Here is a 22563-nt window from a genome sequence, read left to right as displayed (position 1 = left end):
TGTGTTGCCGTGTGCCCTCAGATGCTTCCATAACTCAAGGCACTCATTATTCCATTCATGCCCCTCTAAGGAAATCATTAACAATCACAAAAATTCGCCTACCGGTGTCAGGCAATACCCAGAAAGCCTTTGTTTAAAATTAGAAGGTCATTGCTAATTTCTCTTTTTTATGGGAAAAAAAAAGTGGAGGCAGCTGCCACCTTGCAATGGCTGAAGTACCTCTTGCACTTGTCAGCACCTTCATTTTACCTGTAGAATCATAGAATGTTCTGAGTTGGAAGGGGCCCACAAGGATCATCGAGTCCAGCTCCCGCCCCTGCACAGGACAGCCCCACAGTTCTCGCCATGCACTCTGTCCAGTCAACAGCCCACCTCGACTGTCAAAATGGATGGAGATGTGAAGGCCACCAGCCCAAGCGTGGGCCCCTTCTCTCTTGTCCTCCTCCGGCGTAGCCCAAACCTGAGGGAACGTACCTACTGAGGCTACAGCTCAGTCACGCACTCAGAGGGCTCAGGTACCATCCGTGAGGCGGGAAAACTCACCTCACGTTCCTCCGAGGCTCCTTTTTCTTTAAGAGGCGGAGCCACCGCCGCCCCCTGGCGCTGATTGGCTGGCCCCGCCTTCTCCTGCTCCCCCGCCGTGGGCGGCCGTTAGCGGCCGGTAACGGCGGCGGGTGGGTGATGGTGGCGGGCGGCGCTGTGCGGCTGCTGCCGCTCCCGCGTCCCCTGCTCGGGCGGGCCGCCGGGGCGAGGGGGGCGCTGTCTGGTTGGGCGCCGGCGGGGCGCGGTGGGCTGCGTGCCGGGCGCTGGGTCGCGGTGGCCTTGGCGGTGCCCGCTGGGACTGGCTGGAAGGAGAGACCGGGACAGCGGGGACCGGTGTGGGTGGGTGAGCGCGGCCCGGAGCGGCCGCCCCGGAGGTTGCTGTGGCGCTTGGGTCTGGCGCTCCGCTTGGGTCTGCGGGCTTGCGGGTTGCTGCTGCGCTTTGGCCCCCTGCTGTTGCTCTACCCGCTGAGCCGCCTGTGGCCTGGCCTGGGCGCCGTGTGGCTGCGGCTGCTCCGGAGGGCAGCCGAGGCTGCCGGCCCCACCTGTGTCAAGCTGGGCCAGTGGGCCAGCACCCGGAGGGACCTCTTCTCCGAGGCCTTCTGTGATGAATTTTCCAAGCTGCACGTTGAGGTGAGCCCACACCCGTGGGCCCACACAGATGAGCTCCTCAGGAAAGCCTTTGGTGAGGACTGGACAGGCATCCTCAAGTTCCAAAGCCAGGAGCCAGTTGGCTCGGGCTGTGTTGCCCAGGTGTATAAAGCCTATGCTGACCTCACGGCTATCACTGGCTCCCAAGCCAAGGAGCTAGCACGACGCTCAAAGTTAAGGTCTGCTTTTGAAGCGTGGGAAGTGTCAAGCTTTAGAGGCCTCCTCAGGTGGCTGAGGAGGTGGAAGAGCGAGGAGATGCGGGTTGAGAGGAGCAGTGAGGAGCTGAGCCCAGCAGACTGCTCCCAGGAGAGTCCTGTGAATGGGACACCCGCTATGGAGCAGATGGCCAAACCGCTCCTGAAAGCAAATCCTTTATCAGCCAGACACCTCACGCCTGTAGCCATTAAAGTAAGTTATACATCTGACTGGTAGATGTGTGAAAATGGAGCGTGTTAGATGGGGTGGATCAGAATTTAATTCCCATGAAGATGAGTAGCTGGCAAGGGCCAGGCAGAGTGAGAGAAGGGATGCTCATCACCCTTGGTGTCTTAATGCTTTGGTTCCAGTCACCTGCAATCCAGACTTGCTGTGGCCCCAGCATACTGCCTGTGGCACCGTTTGACCTGGCATGTGGATACTAGAAATGCCTGTAAGGGCCCAGTTTGCATTAAAAGAATGAACATAAAGCTTGGTTTCACCTTCCAGAAAATGAAACCCTTTCTTTGCTCACATGAAGAAATCTGGAACATATACGTTCTTTCCAGGAAAGTTTATTTAAAGAAATCTTCTATTTGAGCTGCTCCAGGTACTAGTTAGTACTACATGGTGGAGAGAGGATGGGAGTGTGAAAGCATTGGAAAATGCCATTGGGTGAGACTGTAGTCTCCAGCACAGATATATTCCATTTGACAACTATAAAATGTTTCTTTTCAACTTAATTCATGGCAAAATGTGAATTCTTCAGAGGACTAGCTGGGGAAGCTTTGTTAGCTCCCAGTCTAGTAAGGTCAGTTCTGTCTATTTGGAATGTGTCACTTGAGCCGATTGAAATGGGACTGTCCTTTTCACACTGTTTGGGGTGCTGATCTTGCCACCATTTGTTCTTGTGCAGGTCCTGCACCCTGGGCTGGTCCACCAAGTCCAGATGGATCTGTTTCTTATGAAGATGGGTAGCCACATCATTGGACTTCTCCCTGGATTCAAGTGGCTCAGTTTGACAGAGATTGTGGAGGAGTTTGAAAAGCTTATGATTCAGCAGGTGTGTGCCATGCCATGGTCCACGTGTACTGGAACAAAACTGCCTTTTGTCTTGCTAGTGGCTGGTTCTAGCCCTGTTCATACTGCCACATTTTAAAAGGTTAGATGAAGGCTTGCTTGGTCTCTAGACTAAAAAGTCTTTATTCTAATCAGTCACACAGTGTTACTGTAGAAAAGCTTATATTCTGATACTAAAAAAAGCAAGGCAATGACAAAAATAAACAATCTTTACTAGATTTGAAAATATTTTTTGGACTTTAATTATGTTTTCTAGTGAACAGCATGAATGACTAGCTAGTCATAGTCACAGTCCTTTGTGCAGCATTGTGAAGGATGAACACTGATGAGAGACCTCTCCTTAGGAAAAAAAATCTCTCCAAACAAGTTTTCAGATGTGTGTTTCCTCTAATCCTACAGATATGTTTGTAATCTGTACTCACTGGTCACGTTTGTTAGCACTGAAGTATATATCTTGGCATAACTGATATATTTTTACATAAGGTAATAATACATTCTAAATTGTATTGTCATCAGACAGATGGTATTGGTAAAGTTAAGCTTTACTAATAGATCAGAAAACATGTCCTGATTCACTCATGTCTTCTAAAAACATGTCCTGATTCACTCATGTCTTCTAGTCCTGAAATGTCCTTACTGCCAAACTTATCTGTTAAATTCATTTTTCTGTCTAAATTGCAGAAGTCTGAAGTTTGTTATAAGCTTTTGAAAGCCGTAATTTTCCACTATTGCAAAAAATCTAAAGAGTAAATCCATGTTGTAAACTGTTGACTGTATTCAGGTGTGACTCGAGGTCACTGGTACCAGTTTAGTTCTGCAGAGCTTTTGGTGTGTACTCTGAAGACTGAGTATTAGGAGAGCATCTGATAGGCCTGTCATCATTTTGTTTCTCTTTGAAAGAACAAGAAATATTCCTGGGATATATCCCATTGCCAGATAAAGGAGATGAGGCAAGGTTATCCTCCCTCCCGCCTCCTTGAGCAGCAGCAGTGGACAGAAGGTGGTAAAAGAATGGGCAGGAGAGGTGCCCTTGTGTCAAGGCCCTGCATCACTGAAGAGCTGGGGCCAGGGCTTTGCAGAGTGCATTATTTTGTGTGTGTTACGCTAAATTTCTTCCTGCTATGGCTGTTTATCTGTAAAGTGAGGCTAGGGCTACAGTTCTTCTAGCCTGACTGCGTGCCCACCTTGCCCTTTGGACAGTAAACTTTGGTTCAGGATCTGTCTTACCTTTGAAAATAGTGCAGTCCTGGTCTTTTTGAGGCATCATGCCCATAGTAGGAGTAACCTGTATTTCAAAGGTGGTGGGCTGTGGGCCATTTGTTACCCAGTCTGTTACTCTGCTCTTCCATCAGGAAAGCTATAAGCATGTAAGCAGCACCACTCTATTTTGTTATCATTCTGGTTTTCTGACCAGTTTTGTTGGTATCGAGTATTGCTCTTTACAGTCACATCCTCATACAGGATCCTGAAGATCTGATTCTACTTCCATCTAATTCCCAAACTCCTTTCTGTTTCTCTCCCTTGAGATTGACTTACGCTACGAAGCCAGAAATCTGGAGCGCTTCCGACAAAATTTCCTAGATGTCGATTTTGTGAAGTTCCCAGTTCCCCTTTGGCCTTTGGTAACAACAGATGTCCTAGTGGAAACATTTGAGGTAAGAATTGCAGGGTCTGGGTGTGGTGGTTATCAGGGAGAAGGCCCTTAGGGGAACATGCCAAGGAGGAGTTTTTGAGGAGCAATCAGAGATAGAAGGATGCTTTTCTCCTACTTGCTTAAAGAGATTGGTGTCCTTCCTCAGCATCTCTTCCACTCTCTTTGTTTGTAAACAGTGCATCCCAGAAGACAGGTGGCAGGCAGCTCCATATAGAAGTGAACACTTGGCCTGACATCAAGCAGACCAGCAGTGTGTCCAGACACCATGTGCTTGCCTGTGCTTTGCAAACCAACACCACCTTACAACTCTCCTCTGTGGTGGGTCAGAGCAAGGAGCTCAGCAATCTGACACTTTCTGATGCTTGCCTCACTTTCCTTGTGGATGTTTGAGTCACAGGCCAGAGCTTCTCTCAGCCTTAGTTTTCATGCATGTGATACTGGCAAGAGTATTTCTGCCCCAGGCTATATCACACCCTCTTGCCAAAGAACAACCCCTTGCTTCTCTCATGTTCTCCATTGCAGTAGGTACAGCCTCTACTGAGCAGGTCCCTTCTAGGGTGTTCTTTTGCCTTCCCTCAACTCTGGGCACCTAGGTAATGGTGCTGTTGAAGGTGGGACACAGGGTGTGCTTGACCCCAGCTCTGTGTTTATTTCAGGAGAGTGAGCCTATTTCACGCTACCTGCACGCCGAGATTGCCACGGAGCTGAGGCAGAGGCTTGCAAAGATGGGCATGGACATGCTGCTGAAGATGGTAGGCACTTGGCTGAGGATGGAAGTGAAGCTTGTTTTCCTGCAGAAGCTATTCAGCTGGGTTAATAATATGGCTAAAGAGAACCTTTTTGCTTACCACAACTCCTACCCTTCTCCCCATGGACTCAAACATAAAGTTGAGCCTTTTAGAGCCAGCACCTGGGTGCCAGGTATCGTTCAGTAACACAGGACTTAGGCTGCCAGGGCACTGTGCAGCTCCTGAACTGGCAGAGCGAAGGTCTATACTTTGTGTGCCACGTAACAAAATCTTGAGTAAAGCCTGGGCTAGATAAACCATTGCTGTAGACTTTGATGTGGAGCTTCTTCCACTGCAGAAGAGTGGTCTGCTTGCACACAGTAGGGTCTTCCTATGCAACTTGATCAGTGCATTGCTTAGGAAACCCACTAATCCATGTAATGAATATTCACATATTGGCCAAATGCTATAAAGTGCAATGTAATTAGCAAATATCATGGTCTTTGCAGAGACTACGGATGCAACTCATGGGGAAAACAGCTAGCTAGTTTCTTTATTTATTGGTCCCCTCCTACAAAACTACCTTTTATAAGGAAGAATACGGAGTAAAGAAAACAAACCTGGCCAGATTCAGCTTCTGACTGTGTAGTTCTTTTGTGATCGAAATAGTCAGAAATGATCTGGAAAGGGAAACTGGGAGGTGACACAATTGGTTTGTGAGGAGCTGTGAGAACTAGCAGCGAAGAGTTGTGTAAGTACCTCACGGTATTGAATGTGTGGGCAGTAAGTGTGAGATGAAATTCAGTTGATAACTGCAACATCATGCTAGGGCAATGGTGAGGCCTGCAGCTCTGACTATCTGCAGTATGACAGACTCTGAAATAGCTTTTAAAACTAAGAAAAGCAATGGTGGAACTATTAATAGATTTATGCTAACACTGGATTCAATGGTTGGGAGCAAAGCAAAACTCTGAAATTTTAAGAGTAGAAAAGAATTAAAGAGCAAAGAAACAACATTATGGCTGTAAGTAAAACAAATACCTGTTTCTTAATACTCTGTGCAGTTCTAGTCCCTCGCTGTCCAGAACCCTCCATTTCAAGGGCTGTAATAGAGCTAGAAGAGGTGCAGAGGAAGGCAGATGGAATGATTACTGGTGTGGAGTGGCTTCCCTACTGAAATGGTGAAATAATTTGGACACAATTCTGGAAAGCAGAGAAATCAGTAGCTTATGACAGAGAGATATGCAGTCATGAGTGCATTAGAGTGAGTATGGATCTATTGTATATGGTTTCTCAGAACAACAAGGATTGCCAGAGGTCATTTTTTCATATAACACCTAAAAATTTTTTTTTTTCACACAGCTCTAATTATTTACATGACAATTGGACAAATTTGTAGGATTAATCCATGAAATGCAAAGAAAACCTCCTTGGGGCAGGAAGTCCTGCAGTCCCACATGGTTAGGAGGGTTAATGAGGAAGTACTACCTTGTGCTTGCCATCTTGCTTGTCCTTTCTGCTACTAACTGCTAGCAGAGGCAAAGAAGTGCTACATACATTTGTTTCCTCTTGTTTCCGTTTTCAATACAATTGTAATGTGGGTTGATGTCCCAGACTAGGCAAACTTAACCATTCACTAAAACCCAGGCCACTGAATTGCAAATGGCCCATTACTGCATTACTTTGCCAAGACTCACCAGCATGCCTCCAGGTTAGAGTTAATTGCCAAAGAGCACTACTGGTCCCTGCTGGGACTCCTGGCTGCCTGACCTGATGTTTAGGAAACACAGAGGATTGCTTCACACAGCTCTGATGACACTCCCAGAGTGAGCAGCACCCGTGTCATTTCAGGACAGCTAGTCTCCAGCAGAAGCCATTTGCTGTGCTGCTTCTGCCAATGTGATGCACACTGGTAATGACAGGGAACCGATCAGAAATGAACCTCTGCTATATCATAGAACAGTGTGGGCTGGAGGGGACCTTCAAAGATCATCTAGTCCAACCCCCTGCCATGAGCAGGGACATCTTCAAATAGATCAGGTTGCTCAGAGCACGCTCCAGCCCAGCCTTGAATGTCTCCAGGGATGGGGCATCTACGACCTCTCTGGGCAACCTGGGCCAGTGTTTCACCACCCGCATTGTGAAACATGTCTTCCTCATGTCTGGCCTGAATCTCCCCTCCTTCAGTTTAAAACCATTACCCCTTGTCCTACCACAACAGGCCCTGCTAAAGAGTCTGTCCCCATCTTTCTTTCAGGCTGCTTTTAAGTACTGAAAGGCCACAATAAGGTCTCCCTGGAGCCTTCTCTTCTCCAGGCTGAACAACCCCAACTCTCTCAGCCTGTCCTCACAGGAGAGGTGTTCCAGCCCTCTCATCTTCTTCATGGTCGTATTTACCTGGGAGTTTTGTTGTGGGCATGTTTGATTGGAACAAGCTGATCTAAGACTTGTCCATCCTCTAGGTCTTTGTTGACAACTTTGTCCATGCTGACCTGCACCCTGGGAACATCCTGGTTCAAGGCACGGCCCACCTCGGCACCAGCTGCAAGGAGCAGACAGCCATCGTGGATCTGTGTGACACGCTCGTGGTGGAAGTGCAGCCACCCCTCAGGCGGCTCTGCCTGGTGCTGCTGGACGCGGGGATTGTGGCGGAGCTGCAGAGCACTGACCTGCAGAACTTCCGGGCAGTTTTCACAGCTGTGGTCCAGGGCCAGGTGAGGCCTCTGCTGTGGGGCTGGGGAAGGAAGACAGATGAAGAATCTGATGGCCGAACTGATCATTTTCTCTCTACTTACGCTTACAATCCTCCCTAAGAGGGGAGAGGAGACTTGCTAGCATGGAAGCTATATCAGACACAGAGATAAGATGTACAGCTAAAGCAAGGAGGCTGCCAGCGTGGAGGGATTTCCGTGGCCCAAGACATGGAAGGTGTTAAATGGGAAGCATAGGCTGCCAGTCCCTGGCTAGTAGTGCTTCTGATGCAGGTTAGGACTGCCTGGGAACTGCTTACATTTCAGAGCCTGTTGCAGAATCTGCCAGATTTTGCTAGAGAAGAGAAGGGATTAACATCTTGGTCTTCCACACACATTGCCTTCTGCAGCCTTGCTGCTGGAAAGCCCATATGCCATCCTCCATTTTGCTGTTGTGTCAGCATCTGTAGAGAAGAGGAAGCAAAATGGGTACAGGTTGGGTCTCTATTGTTGGAATGGGAAAACATGGCCCTGGGAGTTCTCCCTGCAGTGTGTCTCCTCCAGAGACTTCTGCAGCAGAGGCCTTCCAGGGACAACGATGTGCAGCTCCTTGTAGGCCTGACGGTATCAGTGATCAAGTTTTGACTCTGTTTTCCAACTTGTTTCACAGGGGGAAAGAGTGGCAGAACTGATCCTTCATCACGCCCGTGCAAACCAGTGCCAGGATATTGAACAATTCAAAGCTGAGATGGCGGAACTAGTGACCAAGGTCCGGGGGAACACCATTGCCCTAGGAAAGGCAAGTGCACAGTGTCCCACACTCACTTACCTGTAATTCTGTGCAACTTGGCTGTCAGAATGATCCATGTGGAAAGGCTGCTCTGATCTCATCAGCACCACCAACCAGTACTCCCTGTGAGGAGCTGCTGAGCCTGATGTTACCACTTGCATCCTGTTAGCTAAGGCCAGCCTGGGCACTTCAGAGAATGTAGTGTGGTGGTATTGAGCAAATTAACGCATGTTGTGTATTGCTGTGAGGTCAGACATTCTCAGCCTTTCTGGGCTGGCAGGTAAGCAGAACCGTGGGTCACAGCTGAACTCTTTATCCAGGGCAGGGTGAGGGGGATCATACCTTGATGTTGGCTGTTGTCAGCCCAGTAATCTTTTTCTACCACCAGAGCCAAATGCTAACAAACACTTAGAAGAATCCTGCCTGACACTCACACAGCTTGTTCTTCTGAACAAGTGATTTTTTTGATCAGTTGTTAACTTCTCCTTTTGTATTCCAGCTTCAAGTGGCAAATCTCCTCTCCAATGTCTTTAAACTATTGATGACCCATAAGGTGAGGCCCTATCACTGTCTGCCCTCAATAGTAGGAAGTTCATCTGGGGAGGGAGAACTACGGGGAACATGAAGGGCTGGCAAAGAGGACTGCTGAAACAAACAGCTAGGAGGGGGAGTGTAGAAATGCATCCAGGTGTGGTGGGGTTGCTGTTTCTTGGGCCTTAACACACACCCTACCAAGATCAGTTTCTGTTTTGTTGGGGTTTGTCTTAATACTGCATTTAATAGTTGATATTATTTACTAATAGGATTAATTCTGTAATGCATAGTTTTTCCTATCGTTTTGAATAGTTCCTTAGAAGCAGAAATTGAAGGCAGCAATATATGTTCCTCTTGTACATCTGTATGTGCTTTCTTCCCTGGACCTCTTTCTCAGTGTGGGGTTACGTAACAGCACTGCACCATTTTACTGGTTAGTTAGCATGCTCGAAAGTGAAGAGTTATTCACAGAACAGATTCCTTCTTATAATTGTTGTATTTGGGGAACAAGTTTCCATGGTCGCAAACAACTTTGAAAATCAACGGAGCTATGGTAGCCTGAACTAGGGGAGATGAAAAGGTGGTCAGCTACAGGCCTGCCTAGCCTTCAAAGGAAAGGTCCATCCAAACATTCCTTAGAGGTTTTTGTAATTAAGGCTTATTAAGCTGGTTTTTAATAACATGAAATGTAATTTAGGCCCTTAAAAAGCAAGTCATCCCAATTTCATGAATTCTTAATGCCCTGGTATGCCTTGAAGCAATCCTGGTACCTGGCTGGAAAGTGAGCAATAGTTTGTTCACATGCAGAGCAGAGGATCATTTCCTCTGTGATCTGTGGGGGCCTTTTGTGGCTATTCAGAAAGTGAGCTCCCCCTTATACAATATATTGGATATTACTGCAGCTTACAACTACACTGTCAACGATGAGCTCTCCTAAGCTCTTGCTGTTCCATTATGGAAGGAAAAAAATCCCAATGCCCTTCTTGGAACTGAAAAACAAGCTCATGGGTTCCCTTAGGGCATTTACCCTGAAACTGCTGCCTTCTTTTTGGGCCTGCAGCTGCATTTCAGTGAGTTCTGAAACTCCAAGTTGCAGTATAGTTGCAGATGTGTGTATGCTTTCCTCTGCCTCTTCCCTTCCCTCTCAGCTTAGCCAATGCTGGTACCTCTGTAGAATGGGCTCAGAAAAAAATGAGGTCCATGTAGTCTCTTGTGGTTCTAGGTGAAGCTCGAGAGCAATTTTGCTTCCATCATCTTTGCCATCATGGTTCTGGAAGGTCTTGGTCGTTCACTGGACCCTGAACTGGACATCCTAGAGGCAGCTAAACCACTGCTCATCAAAACTGCAGCTTCTGTCCTCAAATAGACTCCTGTGGCTGCTGCCCTCTCGCTATGCAGGGTTACCCATACAGTCTGTGAGCTGACAAGAGAAAGAAGCTGAAAGTGAGAAGTCACATGTGTCTTGGGGACATGCCATGCAGTGGTCGCTCTCCATTAATGCTGCCTTTAGTTGTTTCAGCCAAACACCAGGTGTGAGATGATTAGAAGGACTGTTCCGGAAACCAGGAAGGCTTTGCACAATTGAAGAGTTCTGACTCATTGCACAGTTCTGAGAGCTAATGCGCTCTGGTAGTTTTTAAAGAAACATATCATGTAGTTCAGGTGCACAAGATCACTGCAGCCTGATGAGAAAAGCAAACTTACTTGTCTAAAAGTCTTTAAAAGGAGGTTCATTGATCAAGTCTGTTTTGAAATATATCAAGTTAAATATTTAAAGTTCATTTACTGATTTTTTTTTTTGTCACTGTGATACGAGAAATTATGTTCTAATATCACCTAAGCAACTAATTCTGACTGAAAAAAGCCAATAAACCTTTTTGTCTTTTGTACTTTTAACTTCTACTTTTATTGTAGAAGAGTCCTGAGATCCTGCATGGAGTGGTCTGTTCTTAGTCATTTGAGATGATAAAAACAGACCAGTCAGTTGTTTTTTTTTTCCAAACTTCTGTACTCTAGCACAATACTATAGGAATTTGGATTATAAACGGCAAAAGAAAATACTTGCCTCGGCAGAGAATTGAATTCCATAATAAAAAACAACTTCTGGCAATATTTGTACTGGTCTTACATTTTGTTTGTTTGTTTTCCTGAAGCTTAAAAAAGAGTTTTTGTTTTTTTTTTTCTTCTTCTGTGGTGCTTACTTCCTACTACACTCCCCCCTGCTCCCCATGTCAACTCAAAACCTGAACTACTATGCAAATGCTTGGAGTTTGTTTCCAGTAGTTTGCAAAACAAGGAGTCCAAGTATTTTCCTAAAGGATGGAAAACACATTGTGAATGTTTAAAATTAAACAAAGCCTGCAAAAACGCTAGATCATACATGGCTTTTACAGTCAATTATTTTAATAGCAGTATTAAAATTACTTTATGGCTGTATTCTAATGAATATGAATGATTTGAAATACTGTAATACTAAATACATTCCCAGATCCGCTGCATGTGAAACTGCAGCAGCACAGGGTGGCTGCAGTGATCTGTTTTCAGATGATCAAGCAATGATGAGAAAGTATATAAGCAGACAATCTGCTCTTTTATGGTGTTTATAAAGCAATGATTAATGACATATAAATGAAGTCTGAAAACTAAGTTTAGATTCTGCTCAATATATTTCATGTACTTTAATCATCACATATTCCATTTCCAAATGCTTAAGGATAAAAGCAGCAATAGAGTTGCATCTCTTTTAAGTTTAGGCTTGTTTCCGTAAGCTGACTTTAAACTCATAACCAAGTATACTGTTGTCCTAACTAGCACATGATTTCATGTAAAAGAGAATTCAAAGTAGTAAGAAACGCAAGCAACCCCCAAAGTTTACATTAAAGAAAATCTCCATGTGCTGCCAGCACCCACTTTCCCTCAGTAGCATGTGTGCCCTCTCCCATTTCCACACAGCTTGGGGGGTAGACAGACCTGGCATAGCCCCCTGCAGTTTGTAGAGCCTGGGCCCAGGCCATCAGTCACGCACGTCTTGGGTGCAGCCACCCGTGTTCTTCCTGAGCAAATTTCAGCCAACTTTTCCAGAGGCTAAACTGAGCTTAAAACAAATGATAGACTTCCACGTCTAAAATGCAAAACTGTGCTTCATGTGTAGTTTCCATTTATGCAGCAAGTTATAATTTTTTCAGACCTTAATTTAAACAACCCAAAACGTCAAAGCCTTCACCTTATATACGGGTTCATCTTTCCTTTTCCCCTGTTTTTTTTTTTTAAACAGAAGTCTCAGGATAGCTCATGCATATTATGGATCTTAAAGTTAAAAATACCCCTTTTAGCTATCAAGGCTGTAGAATAGTTTGTAAATACCTGAATGAGAGACTTAACTGTCTTTTTGAGGAAAGCTGAAGGTATAGCCTCTCAGTTCTCTCTGGAGGAACACAGGCTGAGACTTAATGCTAAGAAACTGCTGGCCACTCAGAAGATTTGGCAGAATTTCAAATGCTCTCCCTTTTAGAAGTTTATTTATTTATTTTTTTAAATGCTGCTGTCACTGGTGCTGTGTTCCTGTAAAAGGGGTGAATTTTTACACAACTTCTGCTTTTTGCTCAGTGGTGTGCCAGAAAATGTGTAACATGTTTCTAAGTGAACACAGAATGTCAGGCAATAACATTTAAGTTTTGTATCTAGTTTCATTTTAGGTATTGCTTAAAAGAAGGTATCTCAAATATTATATATATATATATTTTAGGATAAAATTGTGTAAAATAAGAACACCCTGCAATATATTATAGCTCTGAGTGTTCCAGCAAATAAATTGTGCCACGTCCATTCTCTTTAAATACCACTGTGAAAAGAACAATTACATTTCTGGCTACCCAAAGCTACTGTATTTTGTACCTCTGATGGTATGAGGAAGAGGGGCAGCACTTCAAGATCCGACAAGTGTAACCCTTTCCTCTCCCTTGTGAAAGAAGGCACCTCCACTTGTCAGAGTATAGTTCATTAAAAAGAACAACACCAAACCTCTCCTGTTGGAAAAAACTGTCTGTTGATGTGCCTTACTGTCTTCTTTCAGCAGAGGGGAGAAGCCTGTAGCTTGTCCACAGGAGTGGCTGACACCACAGGCTTCATTAAGGAAAATCAGAAATGCACTTATAAAATCAGAGGAGTCATGAGCAAGTTGCATGGAAGACTGCAGGTGGTTACTACGTTTTACTCTACAGCCTGCACGGTGAACTTTTCTCCTCTTACAGTACTACTGGCTACCTTGGCTTCTTGAACAATTTAACTGTCAAGTTACCAATTCATTTGTCTTTGTAGCATTGTCATCATTTATTCATGGTGAACAAAAAGTACGTTTAGCCTGACCAGGCACCTTACCTGCAAAGACATTGGGGTATCTATCTTGCTGACATAAGGTTACCTGCTTTTGGAGACTGCCAACCTCAAAGCCTGTAAGCAAAACAGACCCCCAAGTCCACTGCTGGGTTTGGTGGTTCTCCAAATACAGGTGTTTCACAGAACAAACATTTACATATTACATACAGTACGTATGCCTGGACAGCAGAAGATCCGCACTTAACCTGAAGCCCAGGCTGGAGGGTTCCATGCTGTCTTCTCAGGTTTTCTGAAGCACCTCTCATGTCACTGGATCCCTGCTCTGCCCCTACAGCAGTTTTGGCAGGAAGTACCACAATCGTGTCATGGATCTCTGCAACTCAGCGTGCCACGGGACACTTGCAAGAGTCGGTTGTTAATAATGGAAATCGCAGAAGATAATTTACATTGTATTTTAGCACATACATTTTCATTGCTGCAGTTTGTTTGTTGGTTTGGTTTTTAACATCCAGCTGGTATTCAGCTCTCCTTTCCCATATTTCATGTAAGGTTAACATAGCAAGGTAAGTCATGTGACAGCATCACACAACTGCACTTCCTTGACCTTAAAGAAATTATTTTCTGGCACTGCTCTGCAAGAAACACAGAAAGTTCCCAGAATTCAGCTGTGGAAGCCTTTTCAGGCCTGTATTTGATTTGCCTGAAGGTGCAGGACATAACCTGTGCCTGTGCTTCCACCATTTCACTTGACATAGCTGGACTAGGATAGCAGCTCCAGAAGCAAAGGCATGGAGCAGTGAAGGATGGAGCAGTGAAAATGCACGCTGCCTGCAACAAAAGGGGGATTAAACAATTCTCCAGAATCATAATTTCACTTGTCACAACTGCACTCAAGCACCCAAGCTCCAGCACGCTGACTCACACCTACAAGACCCAGAGCAGGTCTGTGAAACTGCTCAAGGGGCTGCTTACCCACTCTGCAGCTTCCTTATGCCAGCACCGATGCCCTGAGCATCAAAAGATTCTGTTCTCTGAGATACTGCTGGAGGTCACAGAGTTTTTGGCCTTCTTTTTCCACCTTCTGGCGTGAACGGTCTCTGCTCTGGAACTCTCTCTCTTTGGCAGCCTGGTGCTGTTTTTGTTGCCTGTCCATCTCCTGTGATTCTTGTTTCAACACTTCCTGCCGTGACTGCATTCTGTTCCTGAGAAAATCCTGCAAAAAAATAAAGACATTTACAATTGTACAGCCAGCCTGCATGCTGAATTTTATGCAGTTACCGCTGGCAGAATTCAGAAGTTGTTATAATCTACAGAAATTCATTCCTTGCGTGCAGAAAGACTTTCAGTCACAGAGATGGAGAATTTTACTTCCCATCTTTCAGCTTTATACATGCATCAAAAAAATGTTACCATTCATGTATTTCTAAATTATATAATTATATTAGATATAGAACAGGTGAAAGATAAATACTCTGGATGGTGCCACTGCTGAAAACACAGTAGTACGGGAAAAGCATTTCTGAAATTGCCCTTACCAGCCTTTCTTTCTCTTGTTCAAAGCTCCTTTCATTGCGTTGTGCCTGCAACTCCTCCCTTTGCAAACTTTGTGCCTTTAAGAACTGCAGCCTCTGACTTGCTTTTCTCTTCTCCTCCTCTTGCAAGAAGGATTCCTTCCTGCTCCTCTCTGCCCCAGCAGCCTGGAGCAGTGCCAGGTGCTGCAAAGCTCTGTCTGTGTGCTCCAGCTGTTTCTCCAGCCCTTGCAATGTTCTCTGATGCAATCGCTGCCTGTTTCCAAAACAAAATTTCTCAAGTTTCTCAGAGAGAAATAACAATAACAGAAAAAGACAGTGCATAAGACACAGAACAGATATTCTGGCAATCTGTGCTCAGTTAATATTCCAGGACTTTTTGTTAGGTTATGAGAATTAAACCTGTGTCCTGAACAGAGGTGGAAAACCCCCGAATGGGCCGATGCCTGATGTCAGCTAACTGCAGTCATCTGTTCACCTGACTGCATAACCTGGTGCGGCTGTGAGTTCTCAGGCCTGATGACCAGGAACCAAGGAAATGGATTGTGCAGACAGGACCATAGGACTAATTTGGACAACTGGATGGTTATGTGTATTTGTGGTGGGAGTCACACGGGCAACAGGAGAAATGGAAGGAGATGGGTCACTGGGGCAAGGACCTGCTAAGCTTAAGTGGACTGTAAGGTCAGAGGCAGAGATTAGGGGTTTGGGAGGCAAAAGGACTTTGGGTCTGAGGATGAGGTTGAAAAGACTCTGCCCTTGGAGGTAACGCTAAAGGCGATGAATCCATACGTACCCACTCGCCCATACGTCAAGCATTGATTTTATTTCCATTAGCAAGCCACCATGAGCACTCCACAGAGACTATCACAAGGCACAATGTGTGATGTTCAGAGACTGAATGAGAGCACCAGGGAGCGGACATTACCAGCCTTCCGACATTTACCACAAAACCCAGTTAGCTCCTAGGTATTACCTCTGGTTGTCCCTGCGCAGCTGGCTTCGGATGCCATCTGCCTCTTGCTGCTGCTCCCTCTTCAGCTGCCTCTGTTCCTCTTGCCACCTTTTGTGCTCAATCTTGGCTCTGTTGAAGTCCATCTCTTTCCATCTCTCCTGAGATGCACCATGAAGGATCGATTTCTAAGAGAAGAAAAGCAAACCAAACTCATAATCTCATCAGTATGTTTTTCTAATGCAAACTGTAAACCTACAAAACCAGAACAGCTTAGTATTCTTATGTCACTCCCCAGCTCTGGAAGCCACACTGCCTCATGAATGCTACAGTGTCACTTGCCACCCATGAAAACACTGAGTATGGTGGTAAAGCCTGTACAAAAGATTAGGCTTAAACAACACAGGGGTGCCCGAAAATCCAAGTATTTTAAGAGTTCTTTACATGTCAGTAGGCTGTGCTGTTCTGGTTGTTCCAGCATTGAGCCAGTGCTTAAAACATGCATTACAGTTTACATTGCTAGAGCTGTTTGGGGCTAGAACGGAGTTTCCACAAAATATTTTCCTCTCTCAAATGCATTAGGCCTTCTCCTATTCCCAGCTGCAATTAGCACGTTCCTGCCATTAGCTGCTCCTCTGAAAACAGAATGGTTCTTTCCTGAGGATATGTCTAATACCACAATCTGGAAAACACTACAGGACCTTCAGATAATGTCCCTGCCAGTCCCATTAAGCATTTTGACTGATTTCTCCCAACAAATTGATCTGTATGGCTTCCATGGGGCAGTAAATAACTTTGTTCTCTAGTGTATTGCTATTCTTTGCAAAAACTGTACCTTGTGGATGGTTTGTGTTTAAGAACATACAGAAGGAGAGATCAAAGAAAGAATCAAAGCTGTTTTATAGGTGGCAGGTGAACAAATGGTGTTATCTGACAGGTAAAAGACTGGCCTAAGTATCAGGAGACTTGAAGTTCCATCTCAGCCCCAACATGCACTCCCTGCTATGGGACTCAGCTGACTATGTGGGCTTTCTCTTTTTTGCTTTCAGTATCTGTAAAAGAGGAATATTTTTTTTCTCTCTATCAGAGCTGGCTGAGAGGTTTATTTAGAAAAATTAGATCTAAACTAAAAAAAAAACACTTTATCAGAAGTGCTAAGTAAAAATAGCAGAAATTCTCTGCTCCAGTACAACACTAATTCCCAAGTGGAAACCTCATGTTTCTATTTATCCATAACCATTCTACTACATAGGCATAATTTTTGTTGCAGTAAAAACCTTTGAGAAAGAGATCAAAGGAGAATATATTCTCACATGACACAACCAAATCGCTTGATCCTAATAGATAAATCTAGTTTGGACCAAATACTTACTGTAATGCTTTTGTCTTTTAGAAGATGTAGAAGATTTGTGGATCTCCTGGCCTGCACATTGGAGGTTCTGTGTGGTCTCTGTACATGCAGAGCTGATTTTATGGTCAGGCTGTCTTTCTCTAGTGATTCATTCACTTGGTCAAAGAAGCTTTGGCGCCTGAAAGGAACCAAAGCTTTGGTTCCCAGGGAAGGGCTCCTCTGGGAATACTGGATTGGAGCTTCTGCCACTCTGGATTCAAAAACACCTTTCAAATGAATTAGGGCAGGGACACAAGAGGTTATAGTCAGCTTACAAAAAGAAGGCAAATTAGAAACAAAGTCTTCTCATATGAAATAAACTCAAGCAAGACTTTCATAACTTAGTACCAACATTTTCCTCTGAAGAAATGGGACATTTTTTAGTTTCCACAAAACAAGTCTCAGCTTTCAAAACACAAGCTTGCCATTGCAGTCAAGCCAGAGTTTTGCCTGGTAATACAAGATCACTGATGGTACTTGAAGTTACTCAGGCTAAGGGGTTGTTTACATGGTATTTCACAGACAGACACGAGCTGCTTCTGCCAATACTCTGAGACAATAAAAAATTATAAATTTATTGACAAGGCAAAGCCTGAGCTGCACATCCTGCTGAGAGACAAGATAAATCAGCTTGAGCACAACACTGTGCTAACACAGTTTTCAAGTAACCGAGAACATAGGTAGTTTGCTTGCACCTTTCTGCTAAAGACAGCATGGACCTAAGAGGCAATTGTTGCATGGAATGATGATGGAACACCAGCTGGGAGAAAACGTGCATGCCAGTTTGGCTTTTAATTCTCCCTCTGCCAGCAGTGACACAGAGCAAAGCAATAACACTTGGAAAAAGCTTTAGGCTTTCAGAGTCCTCACTCAAATGCCTGTAATTTTCATCAAACTAGTTTAAATGAGAACAGCAATTATTTGATTAAAATCATGATCCAGTCCCTTTTGGATGATAAGGGAATAAAAGTTTACTCAATGACATTATAAAGCAATCATTTTCAGCCCAAAGGAATGTTCTGCAGAACAGTCCCGGTGAAACCTTTTTGCTATAGGCAGTCATAGTTAATGTTACACATTAATGTTTAAAGTAAGGAAATTTTTAAAGACGTTATATTTATAGTTGGCATTATGATAAAGGGTAAGAAAACCCAAAAGCTGCTACTGCAGTAGCAGCCAAGAACCCCCAACTTCCATCTGAAAGTACTTTCACCTTGAGAAGAACATGAACAACTATCATTAATACCTACGATACCACATTATGGTGGCTATATTCAACACAGCATTATGGCATTCTCTTTTGAAACATCAAGAACCATGGCAACAGATCTTGGATATGATGGCCTGCTGCATTGATATTTTGTGGCAAGTCTTACATTTGGATAAACCAGCTACAATTTCAATACCATGTTTGTGTTTAACATTGGCCTCAGTTTCAGCACCCTGCTGTCTTCTGTCTGCTTCTTCCTTGTGAGCTGCCTCCATTAACCAGCTGTCTGTGTTGACAGCAGTATCAACCATAGCATGAGCCATCTGCCTCTGAGGACTCTAGAAATAATAACAAATGCAATCTTAATCCAGAGCTGATAAGAATAGGTTAGTTTCATGAACTTACAGCATAAGACTTTAAACTGCAACTGAACTTTAAGAAAGAATAGAAAAAATCTGGGGGAATTATTTACTAAAGAAACAACTCCTAAGTAAAATGATTTTTGATCACTTTGTGGGTTTCTCTACATCTTCAAATGACCTAAAACTGGCAGTACATCTGCCTGGAAGGGTCCAAACCGGTACAAAAGAGATCAGGCCAGAGGAACTCTGGCTGAAAGATAGTAACTTTTCTGGCATGTGGCAGAAATGAGGATTCTAACCCTTGCAGAGCAATGGAGAAAAGTTTGGCAGTAGCTGGTGCGCATTACCCTCCTCCTTACTGATCCTCATCCAGTGCACTGTTCACAAGCACCAAATCAACCACCAAGGATCACAAAAGTCTCTTTTGGTCTTTGGCTGGGAGAAGTGATGCATCTAACAGGGTGGAGAAATATGTTAACAGCATTATGCCAGGGACTGCCTTGGTATGGAGCAATCCTTACTGTAACCCTTATCTGGTGTAAAGTCTTCTGTCAGACACTTTTTGCTGCCTTTACCTCTTTCACGCAGAGGCAGGATGTAGAGGAACTGAGCTACGCAACACTTCATGTTCTGCATCCATGGAAGAGATTCTAGGAGTCTGCTCCAACCAGTAACAATAAGAGTTTCTAGCTCTTTCACCAGTCAAAGGATCAGGAAGACAGTACAAAGCAAAGTCTCTCAGTTCTTTAGCAGGTATATATAAGGGTCAGGCCTAAAACCTCCAGTAATTTTTTGGTACCAAGAGCAGAAAACTTGGGGTAACAAAGCAGGCACTATACAAACAGTAGAACACATGTTAACAGAAAAGCCAGGGTGAAGCACTTTTTTACCTTCTTAGGTTCTATAACCTCATTTTCCTTTTCCAAACAAGACTGAACATCTTTTGGAACATTTTCTGTCTTCAATCTCTCATCTTGCTTTTTCTCTTCCTCTCTAGAAACACTTTCTGAAGATGAAATCCTCACTTCAGACAGTTCCTCTTCTATTTTCTTGCTGAGCTCTTCTTCAGTCAAGCTTGTTCCTGAGACAAAGGCATCTTCCTGCTGCACTTTGAACCCTGGAGGCTGTGTGGGTTCCCAGGCTGCAAGGCAGCAGCGGGGACGCGAGGTACAGCTACAGCTGCACTTAGCACGTGGCTGAGTCGAACACAGACCCCTTGGCCAGCAGTCCAGGTCTGAGTGACCCTGTCTGTAATGGCCTGAGGCTCTATAACCTGGTGTGACAATGTATGGGTAATCCAAGCTTGAATCTATCACCATCTGCCTGGCTGCTAAAGGCATCTGCAGTTCTAGGATGATGTGTTCGCATATGGGCAGAGGAATCCACACAGCTTGGTCAGAAGACACCTCTTTAGTCTGCCCATTCCAGAAATTCACAAGCACTCCCCCTCTGTTGTGTGCTGTGCATATTAAAAAAGGCAAAGAATGTATTAGAAGCATTTTAACCTGTGTGATTTATCTCTTAGAAAGCAGAAGATAAAAGTATCAGATCGTGTTTCAGACAATTTTGTAACAATTTCAGAGATATTTTTCTTTGTAGGTTTAAAATCTGACCTTCTTTTAAACTTCCTATGAAGAGACAGCAGAGAGCAAAATTCTTGTTTGTCACAGCACACCAGGATTTTACACTGCAAAAGCTGGAAGCTTGACTAACAAATAATCAGGTGAATACTCATGAGGGCCAGGGAAACTCTTCTCCTTGTGTTAGGAGGGTGCCTCCCTTCTGCCCCCAACTTTTTAAAAGTTTCCACTCGCAGAACAAAGAAAAGACCAATTCTGGGAGCTGCATTAATTCTGGCACTAAAAAAGAACAGGCTGCATAGTGCCAACAACAACAAAAAATGAGATGACAAAGAGAACCCAAGCTGCAGGTGGTGAATTCTCCATGACTGAGACCGTTCACTTTTCTGTCTAGAGACCAGCAACTGTGGCGAGTCTAGCACTATTAAGAAAGCAAATACCGCGTACCTAAATGTGTCTCCTTGTTCTCTGTAACCTTTAGCACAGTGCCTGGGCCAAAACGTTCAGCTCTGGCCTCCCATGGTGCCAAGACCCTGTCTCCTGGAGCAAGAGGCTGTCGCCTGGCATCTTCGTAGTGGAGAATGTCGTAGAGAGGGGTTTCCTGCATGCGAAGCTGTACCTTGCCTTTCAGAGCGTGAATTTTGTCAAACTCAATTAAAAAGTGTTCCCTGGAGCCCTACAAGAGTAAAACATGTGGTTTGCAAGACAGACATCTGAGTCCAATTAACGGCCAAACTTAAATGCTAAGAGGGAAGTGGCAGAAATCCCGGGAAACAGAATGTGATCTGGGAACGTAGCTTTCCCCTTCTATCAGGTTTTTCACTGTACTATGTCAATATTGGACTTTAAAAGTAACTAAAAAGCTGGGGGTTAGTAGGTTGACAACCTTTCTCTTATTTTCATTTGGGACTTGGATTTTAGTAAGAACTAAAGGCAGAACTTTAGCAGGAAAACCTCCCATCAGAAAGAGAGTCGCCAAAAGAAACTGCTGTCTGATGCAGTTTGTTACATAGTAAAAAAAAAGGGATAACAAAGGATAACAAACCAGGAAAATGTCATAACTGTCATAAATTTAAATATTTAAATTTAACCTTCAGCAATGGGTGTGGGGAAGATCTATACCCAAAATCTCAGCCTTCTCTGCCAATCTATGAGTTGCACTTATGCAAATAATGCCATCAGCTCCTACTCCAGCTAATGTAATTTGTGCCATTAGCTGCCCCCATCTGTCCCACCCCACGCCGGGGTTTACAGCCATCCTCACCTCTACTGCCATTGCTATTTAACTAACCTGTGAACTGCAAAATGAACTAGATTTTCAAAGAAAGCCTGCGGGGGGGGGGTGGGGGGTGGGGGACACAACACCTTCTGTCTGTCATCCAAAATCATCTCACAAAATCCCCAAAAGATAGATGGAAGAGAAAGAGGAAAGCTCTCAGTTCAGTAAGGGGGAAGGTGGTCCCTGGAGGCAGATATTTTGGATTACTATTATGCTGTTTAGCTAATTGACTTTGCTGCATGACTGGGCAGAAGTAGACAATAGGGATAAGCAACCTGTTTTGTTTGATGGTCTCTGAAAAACAACTTATGAGAACCACTAAAATTGATTGATTTCCAGGCTGCTTTTGCTTGCAGGACTCCCCACAGTAAATAGCCAGACATCATTTGGAAACAGATGAAAATAGAATTACTGGTTATGAAGCACGTTGTGTCAGAGAACCACCCCACAACAAGGGCAAGGCACTGGCGAGGCATGGGAAAAACAGGGCAAAGTCACACAGATCCTCTAAATACCACAGTTCCCAATAAATAGCTACCTTCACCTCTTGGGCAATGTGGCCCAGGTAGTAATAGCCATCAGCTTCTCTCCTTGCCAGCACACGAGCCCCTCTCACCAAACTGGAAGCCTCTGGGCATGAATCAATGACATTCCTTTTTGCTGAGGATATCAAGGGGTTAGAAAGGAAATCTGGGTTCTGTGCACAAACAGGAAAGCTGTGGAAAACAAAAGTACAAGTAATGAAGATCTTGGCAAGAGAACTTCTGCAACTTGCTGCAATGAAATTAAACTAGATCCACATGGAACACCCACCCCACAATAACTGTATTTGTTTCCCAGCTTTTTTCTTTGCATTTCCTCTGACCCATCTATAGATTTTTAACTTACTGAGTTACTGGACATCTTGGCCACAGAAAGCAACAGGGATGTTTATTAGCTGTGTGACAACACTGGACTTGTGAGATGGACATGGAGCTTACCTGGAGGGAGGAAGGAGGAGATGGAAGCAGAAAATGAAGATGATTTTTGAACACTTAAATCCTTAAACAGGAATATTATTTTAA

The 22563-nt window shown here is 44.4% G+C and overlaps 2 protein-coding genes across 2 annotated transcripts; one reads left to right on the top strand and one right to left on the bottom strand.

Annotated features, from left to right (window-relative positions):
- Positions 1-681: 681 nt before the first annotated feature.
- On the top strand, positions 682-10989 carry ADCK2 (aarF domain containing kinase 2; the record flags this gene model as incomplete). Its single annotated transcript, XM_082076328.1, has 8 exons — positions 682-1599; positions 2303-2449; positions 3993-4121; positions 4777-4872; positions 7311-7562; positions 8209-8337; positions 8828-8881; positions 10085-10989. 8 exons carry the CDS (start codon positions 682-684, stop codon positions 10226-10228), a joined length of 1869 nt encoding a protein of 622 aa, XP_081932454.1. The 3' UTR covers positions 10229-10989.
- LOC309453125 (uncharacterized protein) lies at positions 10825-22094 on the bottom strand. Its single transcript, XM_082076329.1, has 5 exons — positions 22044-22094; positions 17051-17207; positions 15703-15866; positions 14733-14982; positions 10825-14410 (listed from the first exon to the last, which is right to left on the bottom strand). The coding sequence occupies exons 1-5, from the start codon at positions 22076-22078 to the stop codon at positions 14186-14188; spliced, it is 831 nt and encodes a 276-aa protein (XP_081932455.1). The 5' UTR covers positions 22079-22094; the 3' UTR covers positions 10825-14185.
- Between the last annotated feature and the right edge of the window lie 469 nt (positions 22095-22563).

This window comes from Streptopelia decaocto, assembly GCF_964273445.1.
Source record: "Streptopelia decaocto genome assembly, chromosome: 1".
Lineage (NCBI taxonomy): Eukaryota > Metazoa > Chordata > Aves > Columbiformes > Columbidae > Streptopelia > Streptopelia decaocto.
This window is presented reverse-complemented; position numbering and strand designations above follow the sequence as displayed.

Bases quoted from the DNA above. Each gene is read 5' to 3' on its own strand.
- LOC309453125 (XM_082076329.1), bottom strand. From the start codon at position 22,078: ATGGCTATTACTACCTGGGCCACATTGCCCAAGAG. The intron at 17,208-22,043 runs GTGAAGGTAGCT...GGTTCCTTTCAG, and splicing joins TGGGCCACATTGCCCAAGAG to GCGCCAAAGCTTCTTTGACC. The intron at 15,867-17,050 runs GTAAGTATTTGG...TTCTTCTCTTAG, and splicing joins TAAAAGACAAAAGCATTACA to AAATCGATCCTTCATGGTGC.